We start from the raw sequence: 14,618 nt of genomic DNA, 5'->3' as shown, positions 1-14,618 counted from the left end.
GATGTTGCTGGGTCTATAAAGTTAAGCATAAATCTGATGGGTCAATTGAAAGTTTCAAAGCTAGACTAGTGGCTAAGGGATTCAATCAGCTTGAAGGACTCGACTTCACGAATACATTCGCTCCTGTCGCCAAACTCACTACAGCTTTGAAAGACCATTAATGTGAACAAAAATGTGGGGCAATGGAGAGAAGTTTTGGGAAGCCTTTGGTAACCTAGGGAGAAGAAAGACTTGAAAAGTTCCTTACAGTCTTTTGAAATAACTTCTTGGTGTTCGAAATGGAACTTGGCAACATTAATACCTTCTGATGCAGATATGGAACACAAAGTTATATGTGAGAATATGTAAATGTATCTCTTTTTAGGTGATGATCTTAGTGAAGATTTCTCTATAAAGTTGACACAAGGAGAGGAACCATTAAAAAGACTCTCTCTTGTGTTGGGAAATGAAAGGAGATGGTGTTTGTTGACATAAGGAGAGCACCCCTATCTCCATCAGACAACACAACAAACCACAATCATTCATAGCATTAACTAGAAACAAAGAGACATGGCTAAATGGGGTGGTTTTAGAGTTTCTTCCATTACACAAATGGGAGAAAGAAGATGTTGCCACGAATGGAAGAAGATGGAGCGAGAAACCCTATATGTGATGACGTTGACGACGATTGTTATGGTGGCTGATAACGTTGTCGTTGACGTGATCAAATTAATACTACTAAACTATAGCAACTTCAGTATTGCTAAGATAGTAGTCAAGAAAATAGAAAGAGTAAAGTAACCCTAAGTCATCTCCCAACGAACACGGAATTGATTTTTAACAAATTAGTTCTTATAAAACTATAGAAAAGAGTTAGTTAAATAAAATAATAAAAATATTGGAGGATTAAGATAACAAAGAAAGAAATAGAAAAGATAAAAAGAGATAAAGACAATAGTAAAGAAAATAGATTGATTCCATTGCTTTTTCAAAATAGATTCATCATCGGTTATCTAAAGATTATTGCTCAATTAATTATTGTTGTAGATTTGCAAATTAATCAATGTAAAGTCTCAATTAATTTATTGGCGTTCTCACTTTTAACCAAAGTACAGTCTTAATTAAAAGTGAGAACTTTTAGATTATCCACAGTAAATTCAGCCGAAGTACAGTCTCAATCAAATTTACTATGCCTAATCATGTCTATTCTTTTATCTCCTCACCAAATAAAAAGCTTAATTAATCAAAGTAAAGTCTCAATTATTGTAGTTAGAGTAAATACCTTTAACCAAAGTAAAGTCTCAATTATTGGTAAAAACTCATTTAATCATATGAAAGTTTCTAAATAAAATCAAAGTAAAGTCTCAATTCAATTTAAAAACCCTTGGACTAATATGACCAACATGCATATAGATTTAAAATCATTACTTCTTACGTGATTCAAAGATAAAAGACATAGATGAATGAAAACCTCAATAATAATAAAAAGAACAAAGAAATTAATTGATCTGACCTCAGAATCCAATTAAGAAATTACAATGGAATCAACCCAAGAAGTTTAGAACTCAATGAATGCAAAATAAAGAGAGAAGGATAGAGAGAAGAAAAGAGAGAGAAAGAAATTAGGTCCCCCTAAGGGTTCCTCAATTCCGACGTGCCGAGCTTGTTTTTTCTGCTTCTCCCTTGGTCTCTTTATATAAGAATTGGACTGGCCTTTTGTGTTGCTAAAATCTCTCAAATATCTTTTAAAATAAAAATAAAGATAAATATTCAAAGATATTTGGAGAGATATAGACTATTTGACAAATATAGTTGATTAATAATTTATGATATAATTAAATAAATTAATTATTTAAAGATATCTGATAAATTAACACCAAATAATATTTGCATGAATTTTCTCAATAAGCCATTTTTAATCCTATAGTCCAAATTTTGAAGAGACATCCAAAAATATCAATATTTGCAGTTAAACCCCTCTCCTTTGACCAGTCCTTGACTTTTGACCAGATTTGACTAGCTTTGCTACTCCATTGATAAGTTAACCAGTTTGACTGTGCAATCAGAGGATGACACATGGCAGAGTGCACTTTCTCTAAACTAGGGTTTCTGTAGGTGCAATGGAGCCTGCGGCTGTTGCTGTTGCGTGAATGGTTCGTGTTTTCTGGCTGCTGCGGTGGATGGAGGCTCACGGTGGCGTAGAAGGCGCTGCAATGGATGCAGCTTGGTGGCTCACGTTTCAGGTTGCTGCCATGGAGGCTGCAGGTGCGAATAGGTCCAGAGAGGAAGGAGGAAGCTGTGGTGGCGCGCTTCTTCTGCAATGGCTGCCGACGTTGCTGTTTGCGTTGCAGGTCGCGCAGATCTGTGGTGGACGAGACCCGATGTTGCAGTTCGATGCGGTGGAACGGTGTAGAAATGCTGGTGCAGATGCGTGAATCTTGTTTGCTCTCGCTACTCGCTGTGGAGACTCACTGGTCACGGTGGTGGCTGTGCAAAGATGGCTCGCTGTCACGGTGGATCTGTTGCAGGTGCAGTTCGCGTTTTCCGATCTGTGGAGCATGAATCTGGTGCAGGTTCGTGAACGGTGAGCTATGCTGTGATAGAGTTCTGCACTGGTTTTGTGAAGATGATGGTTGCTCGTGGTCTGCATCCGCTACAGGTTTCACAGTGATGTTGGCAGAGATGAAGATTGATAGTGGTGATGGCGTCGCTGGTTCACGAGCTTGGTGTAGTGCAGTGCGAGGTCCGTCAATGGCACAGTTGCGGCGTAGATCTGTTCGTAGGTGGTGCTGCCATACTTGTATGTTGCAGGTGCGTGGAGAGAAGATGGTGGTTGCTGTAACTGTTCCGTTTGCGTGCTTCCGCTGCAGAGATGATGGAGACGAAACTGTGGTGGTCGGAGGTTTGACGGCGAGATTGGCGGTGGCAGATCTGTGGTGGCTGCCGGCATGGTGGCAGCTAGGGTTTGAGGAGAAATTAGGGTTTCTGTTTTGGAAGATGGTGATGTGGCAAGCTCTCATTGGTCAATTTGGTGAGTGGAGGATTATGACACGTGTCACCATGTGGTTGGACAGATTTAGAAGGTGAGGATTGCCACATGACATAATCTAGTTGAGATAGGTTTAAGTGATAGGAGGAGTGCAACTTAGTAGAAATTGGGGGTGCAAAATAGGTTTTTTAGTGGTCCACTTGACATACGGTAGTGTGTAAAATAAAAACTGGGGTGCAAAGGTGATTTTTCCAGAACTTTCTAATTTCAAGGTGTTTTGTAACTTCAATCAATTTATTTTTTCCACCTTAAATGAGCTTAATCTTAACTTTAGCTACATCAACAATCGTTAAAATATCCAAAAAATAATTTATGCAACTAAAAATCACTTTTTAAGACATTTTTATCACACAAGTTCAAATAGCCTAATTATCAGAATTGTCAATTAAATCACTCTTTAAGCATACAAATTCAATTAAATACCCAGAATTAAACATTAAATGAGGGCAAAAATACGCACTCATCAGTGCCGCTGACAATGCCTAACCACCACGAGACGTTTCCAACAATGGTTTTGGATGAATGGAGATGAAGGCACGACAACCAGCTCTTGGCTAGCGAGACTGGTTCGAATGAGGGAGAAAGAACCCCTTTGCTTCACTGCCCTAATGTGAAAGAAGAGGAAGAGTAAATAGAGACTGGCACTCCATTTGCCATGTAAAATAAAAAACTAATGTTAGTTAAAAAGGATTAATTCTAGGAATTTTGAAAGGACATGGATCTAACTGATCAAAGTTTGGAAGAGGGACTAAAACCAAAATCGTTCAATAGTTTAAGGAAAAAAACATAGTTAACCCTAAAATAAATTTTAGTTATTGAAATAAAAAAATTATAATTAATATTGTGTAAATAATATTATATGTAATTATTTAAATTTGAAAAAGTGGTTACTAAATTGATAAAAGAGTAAATAATTATTGTATAATTAGTAATTGTTTGAATTCAAAAAGTAATTACTAAAATGATAAAATTGAAAAATATGTTTTTAGTATAAATAATTATTTAAATTTAAAAAAGTAGTAATCAAGAAAGTAAAATTAAAAAAATAAAAAAGATACTAAAAAGATATATCTTCTCTAAATATAGTTATAGATTCAGCAATGCATGAAAGTCTTTTATACCAGTTAAAAAATGTATTTTTATATTGGTTCATATGAGTTTCAACTTTCTATATCGGTTTCATGACAAGTAAAAATAGTCACTTTTTTATACCATTTCTAAAACTGGTATTGAAAGTTTACTCGGGAAGGAAAAGTTTTGTAATAAAAAGTGACTTACTATACCAGATTAAAACATTTTATAATATTGTGCTATAAAATGTATTTTCTACATTAGTGATTATATCTAATCAACACCAATAAAATTATATTTTTATTTAAAATATAAAATAATTTAATAAGAATTAAATAAAAAATTAGAAGTATTATCTTTTATTAAGTGTTAAGTATGTATAACAGAAATTAATGAGTGTACGTACACAATTTTTCTATTTGATAAAAAGAGTTGTTTATTTCTTTGTATCTCTTTCTTCATCTTACATCCCATAAAACTTATAAACTCTAAATTATTCTTTATTAAAAATATAATAAAAAGATAAAAATTATCCTTTCACCTCTTTTCTAATAATTTAAAAATATATTTCAAGTTATACATTTTGAAATATATTCAAAGAGTACATTTCACTACTAAAAAAACTCATATTTTTTGTTATTTTTGTTTTAAAAAGTTTTTCGTAGGAAATACTTACAAATTTTGTTATAAAAAAATTGCAAGAAATTCCTAACAACTTTTTTTGCAAAATATTTTGTATAAAACACTTTTTGCAAAAGATTTTGTATGAAATACTTGTGAATTATATAATTTTGTAGGAAATAATTAGTCATAAAGGAATTACCTACCAATTAAAATTTTTACAAAAGATAGCAAAAAAAAATATTTTCTTATAAAATATTTTAACAAATTTGCAAGAAAAATTTCATATAATATCAAAAATTCTAATAGTGTTTTAAAATATATTTTCTGATTTGGAAAAATATTTTGATTACACAATCAAGAGTATAAACTAAAAATAATACATTACAAAGTGACTATTTTACATTATAAAATAATGATTTTTAGTGTAAGTTAAGTCGACTATTTAATGGTAGCTTTAACTATCATTATTTTAATTTTCTTTCGTTAACTCACTGATATAGAATTTGACGTCACACAAGTATCATAGCATCAATTAAATATAATTACTAAAATAATCACCATTAAAATTATTAGAGTCGGTGATAATTGCTTATAAATTAATTTAAAAAAATTAAAATACAAAATTTAACGACAATTACAGCCTCCAAGAAAACCATAACTTTTTTCTTTTTTAATTAGCCAATACTTAGTGGTGGTTTAACCACCTCTAAATTATTTTTAAAAATATTTCATGTAGTGCTCAGTGGAGGTTATAAGTGTCGGGAAAATCACTAAGTTTTTTAAAACATGAATTTAACATTTATAGTAAGGGTTGTAACGGTTACCAAAATTACAAATTTTCTAAAATATAAAAAAAGGATAGAGATTTTTACCAAAATGGAACTAGAAAAAAAAAATATGTAGAAGAAAATAAAGTAAACATATTTTTAATTTCAAGTTATATCTGTTACTCTTAGATGCATCACAATAATAGTTTGCAATTTCTAATTTCTAAAACAGTGAAGAAATCTTTTGAAATGTTGATAAACATGGAATACCAATCATTTTAATTGTAGTTCTGGGTTCATTACAAGACAAATAAAACTAATGTCGTGGTGATTATTTATGTAATAAAAAGTTTGATATCATAGTTAAAATCATTGTCATAAACCGTTTTTTTATAGCACACACGTGTAGTCCCTAATTGTAGTTCTTTAATAACAGAAGGGTCATTGTTACTACAACGAAGTATGTAGCAGAAGAATTGAATCATAGCATAGTGTTAGAATATATTTACATTATAGTTTTTCTCTTTATTATATCTTTTGTCATATGTATAACAATACGCAGATTCTAGAAATAGTTTGTTAGCAGTATGTCATTAGTGGTATTGACTCACCACCTAGACTCTATATAATATTGTATTGGACTCCCTATTCACATCAAGAAATATATCAAATATTTAGCAGATACTATATTTCTCTATTTCTAACATGGTATACAAAGCCTGGAAATTCTTTTTCATGGTTGACGTTCCTAATCCCTCAACTACTCCCTCTTTGGTACTGTTTGCTTACTTTGTATCATGGTGAATCCTAATATTCCTCCTCAATACACCTCACTTTTTGATTGTGACCTAAGGAAAGAGAATCTCAATTATACTCTATGGGAAAAACAAGACCAACTTCTTCTCTCATGGTTGCAATCCTCTCTATCTGCTTTGTTTCTTCCTTGTGTCCTTGGGTGCAAGCATTTTTTTTAGACTTGGGACAACATTTCACTCGCATTTTCACACTCAAACCAAAGCCAAGCACGACAACTGCGTACTAAACTTTGCAACATGAAGAAAAGAGATCATTTCGTTACTGACTTCTTACTTCGTCTTCAAATGATAGTTCATTCTTTTCAATCAATTGGTGATCTTGTCTCTGACACTGAACAACTCGACATGCTCATTAAAGGTCTCCCTGCTAAATATGAATCCTTCATCTCTTTGCTCAATAGCAAGCCTGAACTATTTTCTTTTATCGAAATCGAGTCTTTACTCGTTGCTTAATAGGCTTGAATCGAGAGGTTCAAGCAGACTACATAATTTTTCTCTTAATTTCACTCAAGCCAATTCACAAACATCTTCTAGTCCGAATGGTCAAGTAGCTCTCACTCATTATGCATCCTATAACAATCACTTTGCTTGCATGCTCCATATTTTCATCAACCTAGACCTTCTCATGCTCAGTTTCAGTCACGCCCACCACCACATTATGGCTAACCACAATTTCATCTAACAGTAGTAGGGCACACTTCAACTCCAATTTGGGCCAATAGTTCTACCCTTGTTCAATAGTCTCAAAACTGGTTGATTGACTCTAGCGCTTTACATCATATTATAATTTATCCTCAAAATTTGATGGAAATTGTTCCTACTCAAACAGACGCCAATGTGTTTCTAAGGAATGGACAAGGTTTACATGTACATCTCTCTGGTTTTGCTATGTTTTCATCTAGCCCAAATCCCCGTGTCCCACTTTATCTGAAAAACTTATTACATGTTCCTTCTATTAATAAAAACTTGGTTAGTGTTAGCAAATTTGCTAGTGATAATTATTTTGAGTTTTACCCCTCTATTTATTCTGTCAAGTCACAAGTTGACAACTCTGTTATTCTCACGGGCTATCTAGGATTCGATGGTTTATACATATTTCCTTTGCTTCTGCTACATTTTGTTTCTAACTCATCTCACTATCATTTGTCATGACACTCCTCAGTTGATGCCTTTAGTGATCCTTCGTCATCTTCACCTACATCATCAACCAATTCTTTTTAATATAATAACCATCCTATACAAGGAAAAGAACTTTGTACTTCATCCTTTTTTTCCCATCTCAAGAGGTTGAGGATCAAGTACAAATGAAAATTAAAAGGGATGAAGAGAAAGAGTAAGAAAAGACAAAAATTTCTAACTGTCTTTGTACCAAGGGAGTCACATACTCTAAGTATCTAGGTAGGATTTCCAAGTCCCCCAACAAATATATCCTAACTTTAAGGGGCAAGGACTTGTTTAGAAATTCTACTTCATTTAATAGTTACATTAATAAGTTTGTACTTAGTTTTCTATCACCTCCACAAGTGGTAAAAGACCAAGAACAAACTATCTTAGCAAATCAAATAAGATAAAAGAAGCTTGAGTATTCTACAATAAACTCTTTTATAGTCTTTAATAGTGTCCATACACCTTGTGTTGAAACTCCTTTCAATATTATTTTGAAACAACATAAGGCCATCATTGCAACCCATAAGAATGCTCCTACTTACGAACACCCTTGTCATAAATTGATATGCGGTGTATAAGTCTTTAGAGCCACATCTTTTTTGAGTTATCCTTTTTCCATATGTTAATACAAATACTTTCTTTTTTCGTGTTTCTTGCAAGGTGATATTTGACCCAAGAGGTAGAAAGAAACACCATGATCAAAATTAAAGAAGTAGTTGACATCTAAAGGATCATGTGGTGTTCAAGAAGATATTCACCCTCCAGATTTGAAGACAAATCCTCTTCAAGAAGGATGAAATGATGACTTGGGGTTAGCCTTAGGCCTAATCAAAAGCTAATCATTATGCATCTCTCATGGGCCTAAGAGCTTCAAGACCACAATGGACCTAAAGGACTACAAATACTTATTCTTCATGGACCAAGGAAGAGGTCAAGATATGATAGATGAGTTCTAGATAGTTTTCAATTGGGCCAATTGTTTAAGCCATGCTTTCAAATAAATTTCTAGAAGTAGTTTTGGATCATAATTCACCTAACTTTTGCAATTGGATCCATTAGGCCCAATTACAAAAGTGTAGGCCGAGTTGCATCTAGATCAACAAGGAAGGCGTGATCAAGCCATATGACACTCTAGGAATGGAGAATATATTTCCATCTTCTTGAGTGACCACATGGCATTTTAGGAACAAAGAGTATATTTCCATTTTCTTGAGTGGCCACATGACACTCTAGGAATGGAGAGTATTTTTCCACCTTGTTAGGAGCCACATGGCACTCTAGGAATGAAGAGTTTTTCCCACCTTCTTGATGTTAGTTTTGAAATGGTGATTTAAGCCAAGAAGGAGAGGGGTTTGAATTGGTTGTTTAAAACTTTTTTGGAAGCATAAAACCCTTTTCAATTGAATCCAATAGATTGGAGAATTAGAATGTAAAAGCTGCAGAACAATACACTTTCAATCGGTCAAAAATTAAAATAGCAGACTAATTTGTTCTTGAGCTATGAAACATCGATTAAAATTTCAAATCAGTCTGCTAAAATCCTGGGAATTTATGCAGAATGCAGAATTCACAAATTTAACTCAAAAAGCAAACTTTTACATACAATATTTGTTCTAAACAATATTTATAACAAGTATACAACCTCATATTACACAAGAACGTATTAAAGCAAAACAAAGAATGAATTACTTGGTTTTCTTGAGTTTTTAAAGTGATTCAAAGTGAGTGAGATGAGGGAAAGAGAATTGCACCATATTTTCTATACCAGTTCACTCAATCACAGAGCTACATCCAGTTTACCAGGACAACCTAAGCTTGGTTTCTACTATATTCAAAAGTTTTACAAATCACACACCAAGATTAGACTTTTGAACGAAGAAACTCACAAGATTTTTACCTCACAAAAATCTAGACAACTACCCTGCAAGAATCACACTTACAGACCTGAAATCACATCAGGCAAACAACGAGAGGCAGAAGAACATCCAAACCTAATGGTGGCTCTCCCTAGCCAACCATACATGTGTTCTTTAAGCTACTCACAAGCCAAAATGCCACTAAGATCAACCAAGCTCTTCAATCTACACGTTGCAGCTATGTATTGCAGAGAGAGAGAGAGTTTTCTAGAGAAGGATGACAAGATTTCGGGCTAAACAACACAGAATTACACCTCTGCTTTTGAAAACACAATATATATATATATATATATAGTCTGGTTTAAATTAAATCAGCTGGTTGAATTTTCCGTTCAGTCAGCTAATTTCATTGGACTTAAGTGAAATCAATCGATTGAAAAATAATTTAACTGATTAAAAGCATTTATACCAGAAACTATATACTACAAGCCTTTTAACTTGTTAAAATCCATTTTAACATATTATAAGAGACACACTAAGGCTAACAAGACATCTAACCTATGTCATATAGCCTACCAACATGATATAACACTTAATCATTACATTTAACACATTATTTTCAGATTTAATACACTAGAAACACAATCTTTAAGCGAATCTTTAACAATCTTCATCTATCACATGAGATCTTCATGCACTTGGCTTTATCAATTCTTTGCTTCAAGCTTGCTCATGGCAACATTCTCCCCCTGAATTGATAAAGCCAACATCCTCAAGTTCAATTGATGTTTTAAGATCCATAGTAAAACCTAAAAAAGCTTTTGCATACAAGATACCAAAAATACAAGCACACATCCAAGCAAGAGCACACAAGCATACGTACATATCACATATCCATATGCTCCCCCTATCACAAATAATGTGATTTAACTTTAGATTTCAAATTTAATTTGCAGTAATACGTGGTTCTAGCAGATTCATTTTAGGTTTTCCAATTTAAACTCAATTTTGCTCATTTTTCTCCCCTTTTAGATTCATCAAATGAAAGTAAATGTATAGATCAATTTGGAAAGAGAAAAATTTTCATTAAAGTAGTAACATAGGTGTGTATCAGAACAACTAATATGAATACAAACAGAGAAGAATGAAAATAGAAATGAAAACTACATCATGAAGTTGAGACTAATATAATTAATCGATTGAAATATGAAAATAGCTGATTAAAAAACCAAAACAAACAGACATAAACACAAATGGAGCACGAAAATGCAATGCATGACCTATGAGTTATCCCCTTCACTCATCCCTAGGGTTGCCTCTATTGTAGACATTGAAGAGGAGGTCATGAACATTATGGAGTTGGTCATCCAAGTCTTGAAGTTGATGTACATTTTGTGCCATGTTCAAATCTTGAAGTTGATTGAGAACCATCCTCTCAAACTAGGAATATGCAGGTCCAGTTTTCTCAGGAGGTTGATAAATCTCAATGGCCATGGGTTGTGGATCATCTTCTCCTTGGTTTCCTCCACTTGTGTCGGCTTCATGGTCATTTGCACCAACTTCAATATTTGCACCTTAATCTCCTTCAACCAACCATGTGTTGCCTACCTTGGTGAATCCCATTTTGTGCATATTGATTGTGGAAATGCTCAATGAAATTAGATATGAGAATCACATATGGAAGCTTGAAATTAGTGAGCCTTTTTTCCTTCATTATATGGTCATGGTGGGTGTATGTCCAGTCCACTACCACACCATTTTGGATGCAATACATTACCAAAAGATTACCTTCATTCAAGGTTGCATGATTGCTCCCCCTAGGCATGATAATCTTGGTCACCACCATGGCTAGTAACCTTTCCTCCACACGAAGCCTTCCCACATGGAAATTTTGAGTTTGTTCACCTTGATTGCGCACACATTGGTTGAAATATTGTTCCTTGTTGAATCCATCCACTACACTAGTTTCACCCTTGCGAACTTGCACACCCCTTTGCCTTAGGCCATCCACATCCTTCCATGTTTGCCTAGTGATCTCCATCTCAACACCTTTAACACTTAACTTGAGGATGTCATTGCTGAACTTGAGGTTGGCATTAAAGACCTTCACCAAATCCGAATAGACCTTTCCCAAAAGTTCAAGGAATGTCTTCAACTTTTGAGCTTTGAAATGTTGGTTAAGGTGCCAAAATTCTCTACCTTCAGCCATGACATGCACAACACTTTAGGAAGAATGATTTGCTTCCTAGTGATCTCAATCAAGAAGGTTTGGATCCTATCTTCATGCCCTTCAAACCATGCTTCAAGCCTACCATGATTTAAGGCAATAGTTGATGATGAAGTAGGTCGGTGGAGTTTTCTTCATCTAAGGGAGTTGTTCTCTATCTTCTAGGCATGGTGAATTGTAGGTTTGGCTCTTACTAATAGATAGGAATGCCAATACATGATGCTTATGCATGTATTCATAGAATCAACATGTTGATTTTTAAAACCAGTCAATTAATTTGTATAGATATTCTTGTTTCAATGCAGTATAGGAAATTACAATCAATTAAATATAAAGGAATATGTATCAGATCATTCAATGATGTGTTTCCCATGTGTTTTATGAACAATCCACTCACAAACAGTTCACATCTAATGCATGCACATTGGAAATCATGTAATTAAAGCACTTTATGATCAATTCAATATGAAAAGTTGATTTTAGTTGATGTAATAGTTCTTATATGCTGCTACTATAGTCCAAAAAATGTCATGTGATGGATACTTTGATTGGGTCAATCAATTAAAATCAATTCAAGCAAATCCACATCAGCATAACTGAAATCAACACATAAAAATACAAAGTTAGTCGACTAAAACTGTACCAGGTCACAAATTTTTGGTGTAATGGCAATTTTAAGTGAAATCTATGTGTTGTTTTTGCAATTTTAGCAGACTAAAAATTTCAAATCACAGGAAATTCACACTAGACCGATTTGAGTGAAATATATGTGCTATTTTGTGATGATTTGTTGATTGAAATAGTTCCAGAACACAAATTATGCATATTTTGACAATTTAAGTGAAACCTATATGTTGATTTTGTAAATATAGTTGACTGAAATATTGGCAGTTCACAAATTATGCAAAATTTAACACTTTAAATGCAACAGACACATGATCTAATAAAATTAACAAGCCAAACAGATATCAACATACATTCTTCATGTCAAGAACACCTAATTTAGTTCTAAGCTTGTTAAATCTATCACGTGCAAGTGGTTTAGCGAATAAATCTGCCAATTGGTTTTTAGTTTTCACAAACTCAATTTCAATTTCACCTTTTTGAATATGATCTCTTATGAAATGATGCCTAATTACAATGTGTTTAGTTTTAGAGTGCTGAATTGGATTCTTAGTTAGGTTGATTGCACTTGTATTGTCACAATAAAGAGGTACCTTCTCTAGTATTACACTGTAATTGTAACATCCCTAGGGAATATTACTTAAAAATAAATAATAAAAGAAACAATTATATTAATAGTCATCTTTATAAAAACCCTAACGCGGGAAAATTTCAATTTATTAAAATAGCGCGCCAAAACTCATAACTGAAATCATAAAATGTTACAAGTTCCCAAAATTTGCATTTAAAACGTAAAATACATATGAGCAAAACCCTAGCTCTAATCCCATGCTAGCCCTCACTCCGCCATCTGAACATCCTCAGCACCACCTGTATCAACATCTGCTCCCGTGTAACGAATTACACGATCATCGCCAAACACAAACAGAAAGGGTGAGCTAAGAAAAATAAAATGACAAGCATAAACAAAACGAGATGAATCATATACCCATTCTATTCTTTATATAAAATTCTTGGCCAAGACCCTAACCCCAAGACTTAGCAGTCTTCAAATCATACAATTTGTTAGCCTTGGACTCGGGAATCTGATGCTCACACGAACCTACCCGCTCGTGGTCCTGCCTCTACGAACCTCCCCGCTCGTAGTCCTGCTCTACGGACCTGCCCGCCCGTAGTCCAACACATGTGATCCACCAGCCCCGTACCTCCCCGCACGTGGCATCTCTCAACGTGAGCACGGAACATACGAACCTACCTCGCTCGTATCCCCACGTGAGAGTAACTTGATATGGACCTCCCCGCCCATATCATCACATGTCAATCACCATCCATGAGCCTACCCGCTCATGGCACAGCATCTCCCGATCCAAGCAAAGCATCATTGTCAGTTAAAACAACACACCAGAAAGCAAAGAACAACAGCATTTCCGCCTGGCTCGGCCCACACACCGCCAGGCAAAACTGTTCTAGACCGCCTAACGGTAACCACTCACCGCCAGGCGCTAGAGTTGTGCTAGTGCCCCTGTTTCCTCGTCACCGCCTGGCGAAGCTCGACGTGCCGCCAGGCGTACCTCAGTACACTACGCTCTCTTGTTAAATCCATCGCCTGGCGGGTATCAGTATACCGCCAGGCACCATACCAGAACAGTACTTTTCTGGTTTATGACACCCCCCGTTAATCCAATTTACCATTTAACTCCCTTACAAAGTTCACATGAAAACCCCAATATCAAGCCCCTCACATAGGAGAATCTACAACTATCATATGTAACCAAATCTATGAGCTATATCCCGATCAATCCACTCATTTAAGTTCTCTATAATTTAACAAGAGCTTAAACATAAAATCACCACTTCACCCATCCTAGGAAACTGCTATCAGTACAATTATCTTTTATCACACCCCTAAACATACCACATACTCTTGTTAACTCCCTGGTCGCGTACTCCTCTCATACCCAATTCATATGCTTCTTCCCTCGTTTTGCCTTTTCGTATCCTCCCTCCTTGCTTAACTAACATACCAATACCTAGAATTTCCTAATCCCAACCATGACTCACCCTTTTCACCCATTCGATCTACTATCCACCCTACCTTTCCTTTATAATTCTCTCATGTTTTATTTCCTATCAGACGCACTTCAGATTTCTCACACCACTCTGATAAAACACTGTCGCCTGGCGGCTAGTTATCCACCGTTAGGCGGTGCATCAGATCATGGGTACCATACCCAGATTTCTGCACTCGCACTCAACACCAAAATTCAAAATTTGATTCCGCTTTCGCCTCTAACAACTCACCATCAGTTTCACATAATTTGTTAGACCCGCTCTCGATCATACCACTCATTGTATCCCATTAAATTTCCAGACACATCATTATATACTCAATTCAATAACCATGGAATTTCTCCCTTTCACTCACGATTCCTCTCTTTT

At 34.8% G+C, this 14,618-nt stretch overlaps 1 protein-coding gene across 1 annotated transcript; it reads left to right on the top strand.

The window, feature by feature from the left end:
- The first annotated feature begins 1,986 nt into the window (after positions 1 to 1,986).
- LOC114184034 lies at positions 1,987 to 3,233 on the top strand. Its single transcript, XM_028071268.1, has 2 exons — positions 1,987 to 2,552; positions 2,639 to 3,233. The coding sequence occupies exons 1-2, from the start codon at positions 2,477 to 2,479 to the stop codon at positions 3,064 to 3,066; spliced, it is 504 nt and encodes a 167-aa protein (XP_027927069.1). The 5' UTR covers positions 1,987 to 2,476; the 3' UTR covers positions 3,067 to 3,233.
- Positions 3,234 to 14,618: the final 11,385 nt, after the last annotated feature.

Source organism: Vigna unguiculata, chromosome 5 (assembly GCF_004118075.2).
Source record: "Vigna unguiculata cultivar IT97K-499-35 chromosome 5, ASM411807v1, whole genome shotgun sequence".
NCBI lineage: Eukaryota > Viridiplantae > Streptophyta > Magnoliopsida > Fabales > Fabaceae > Vigna > Vigna unguiculata.
This window is presented reverse-complemented; position numbering and strand designations above follow the sequence as displayed.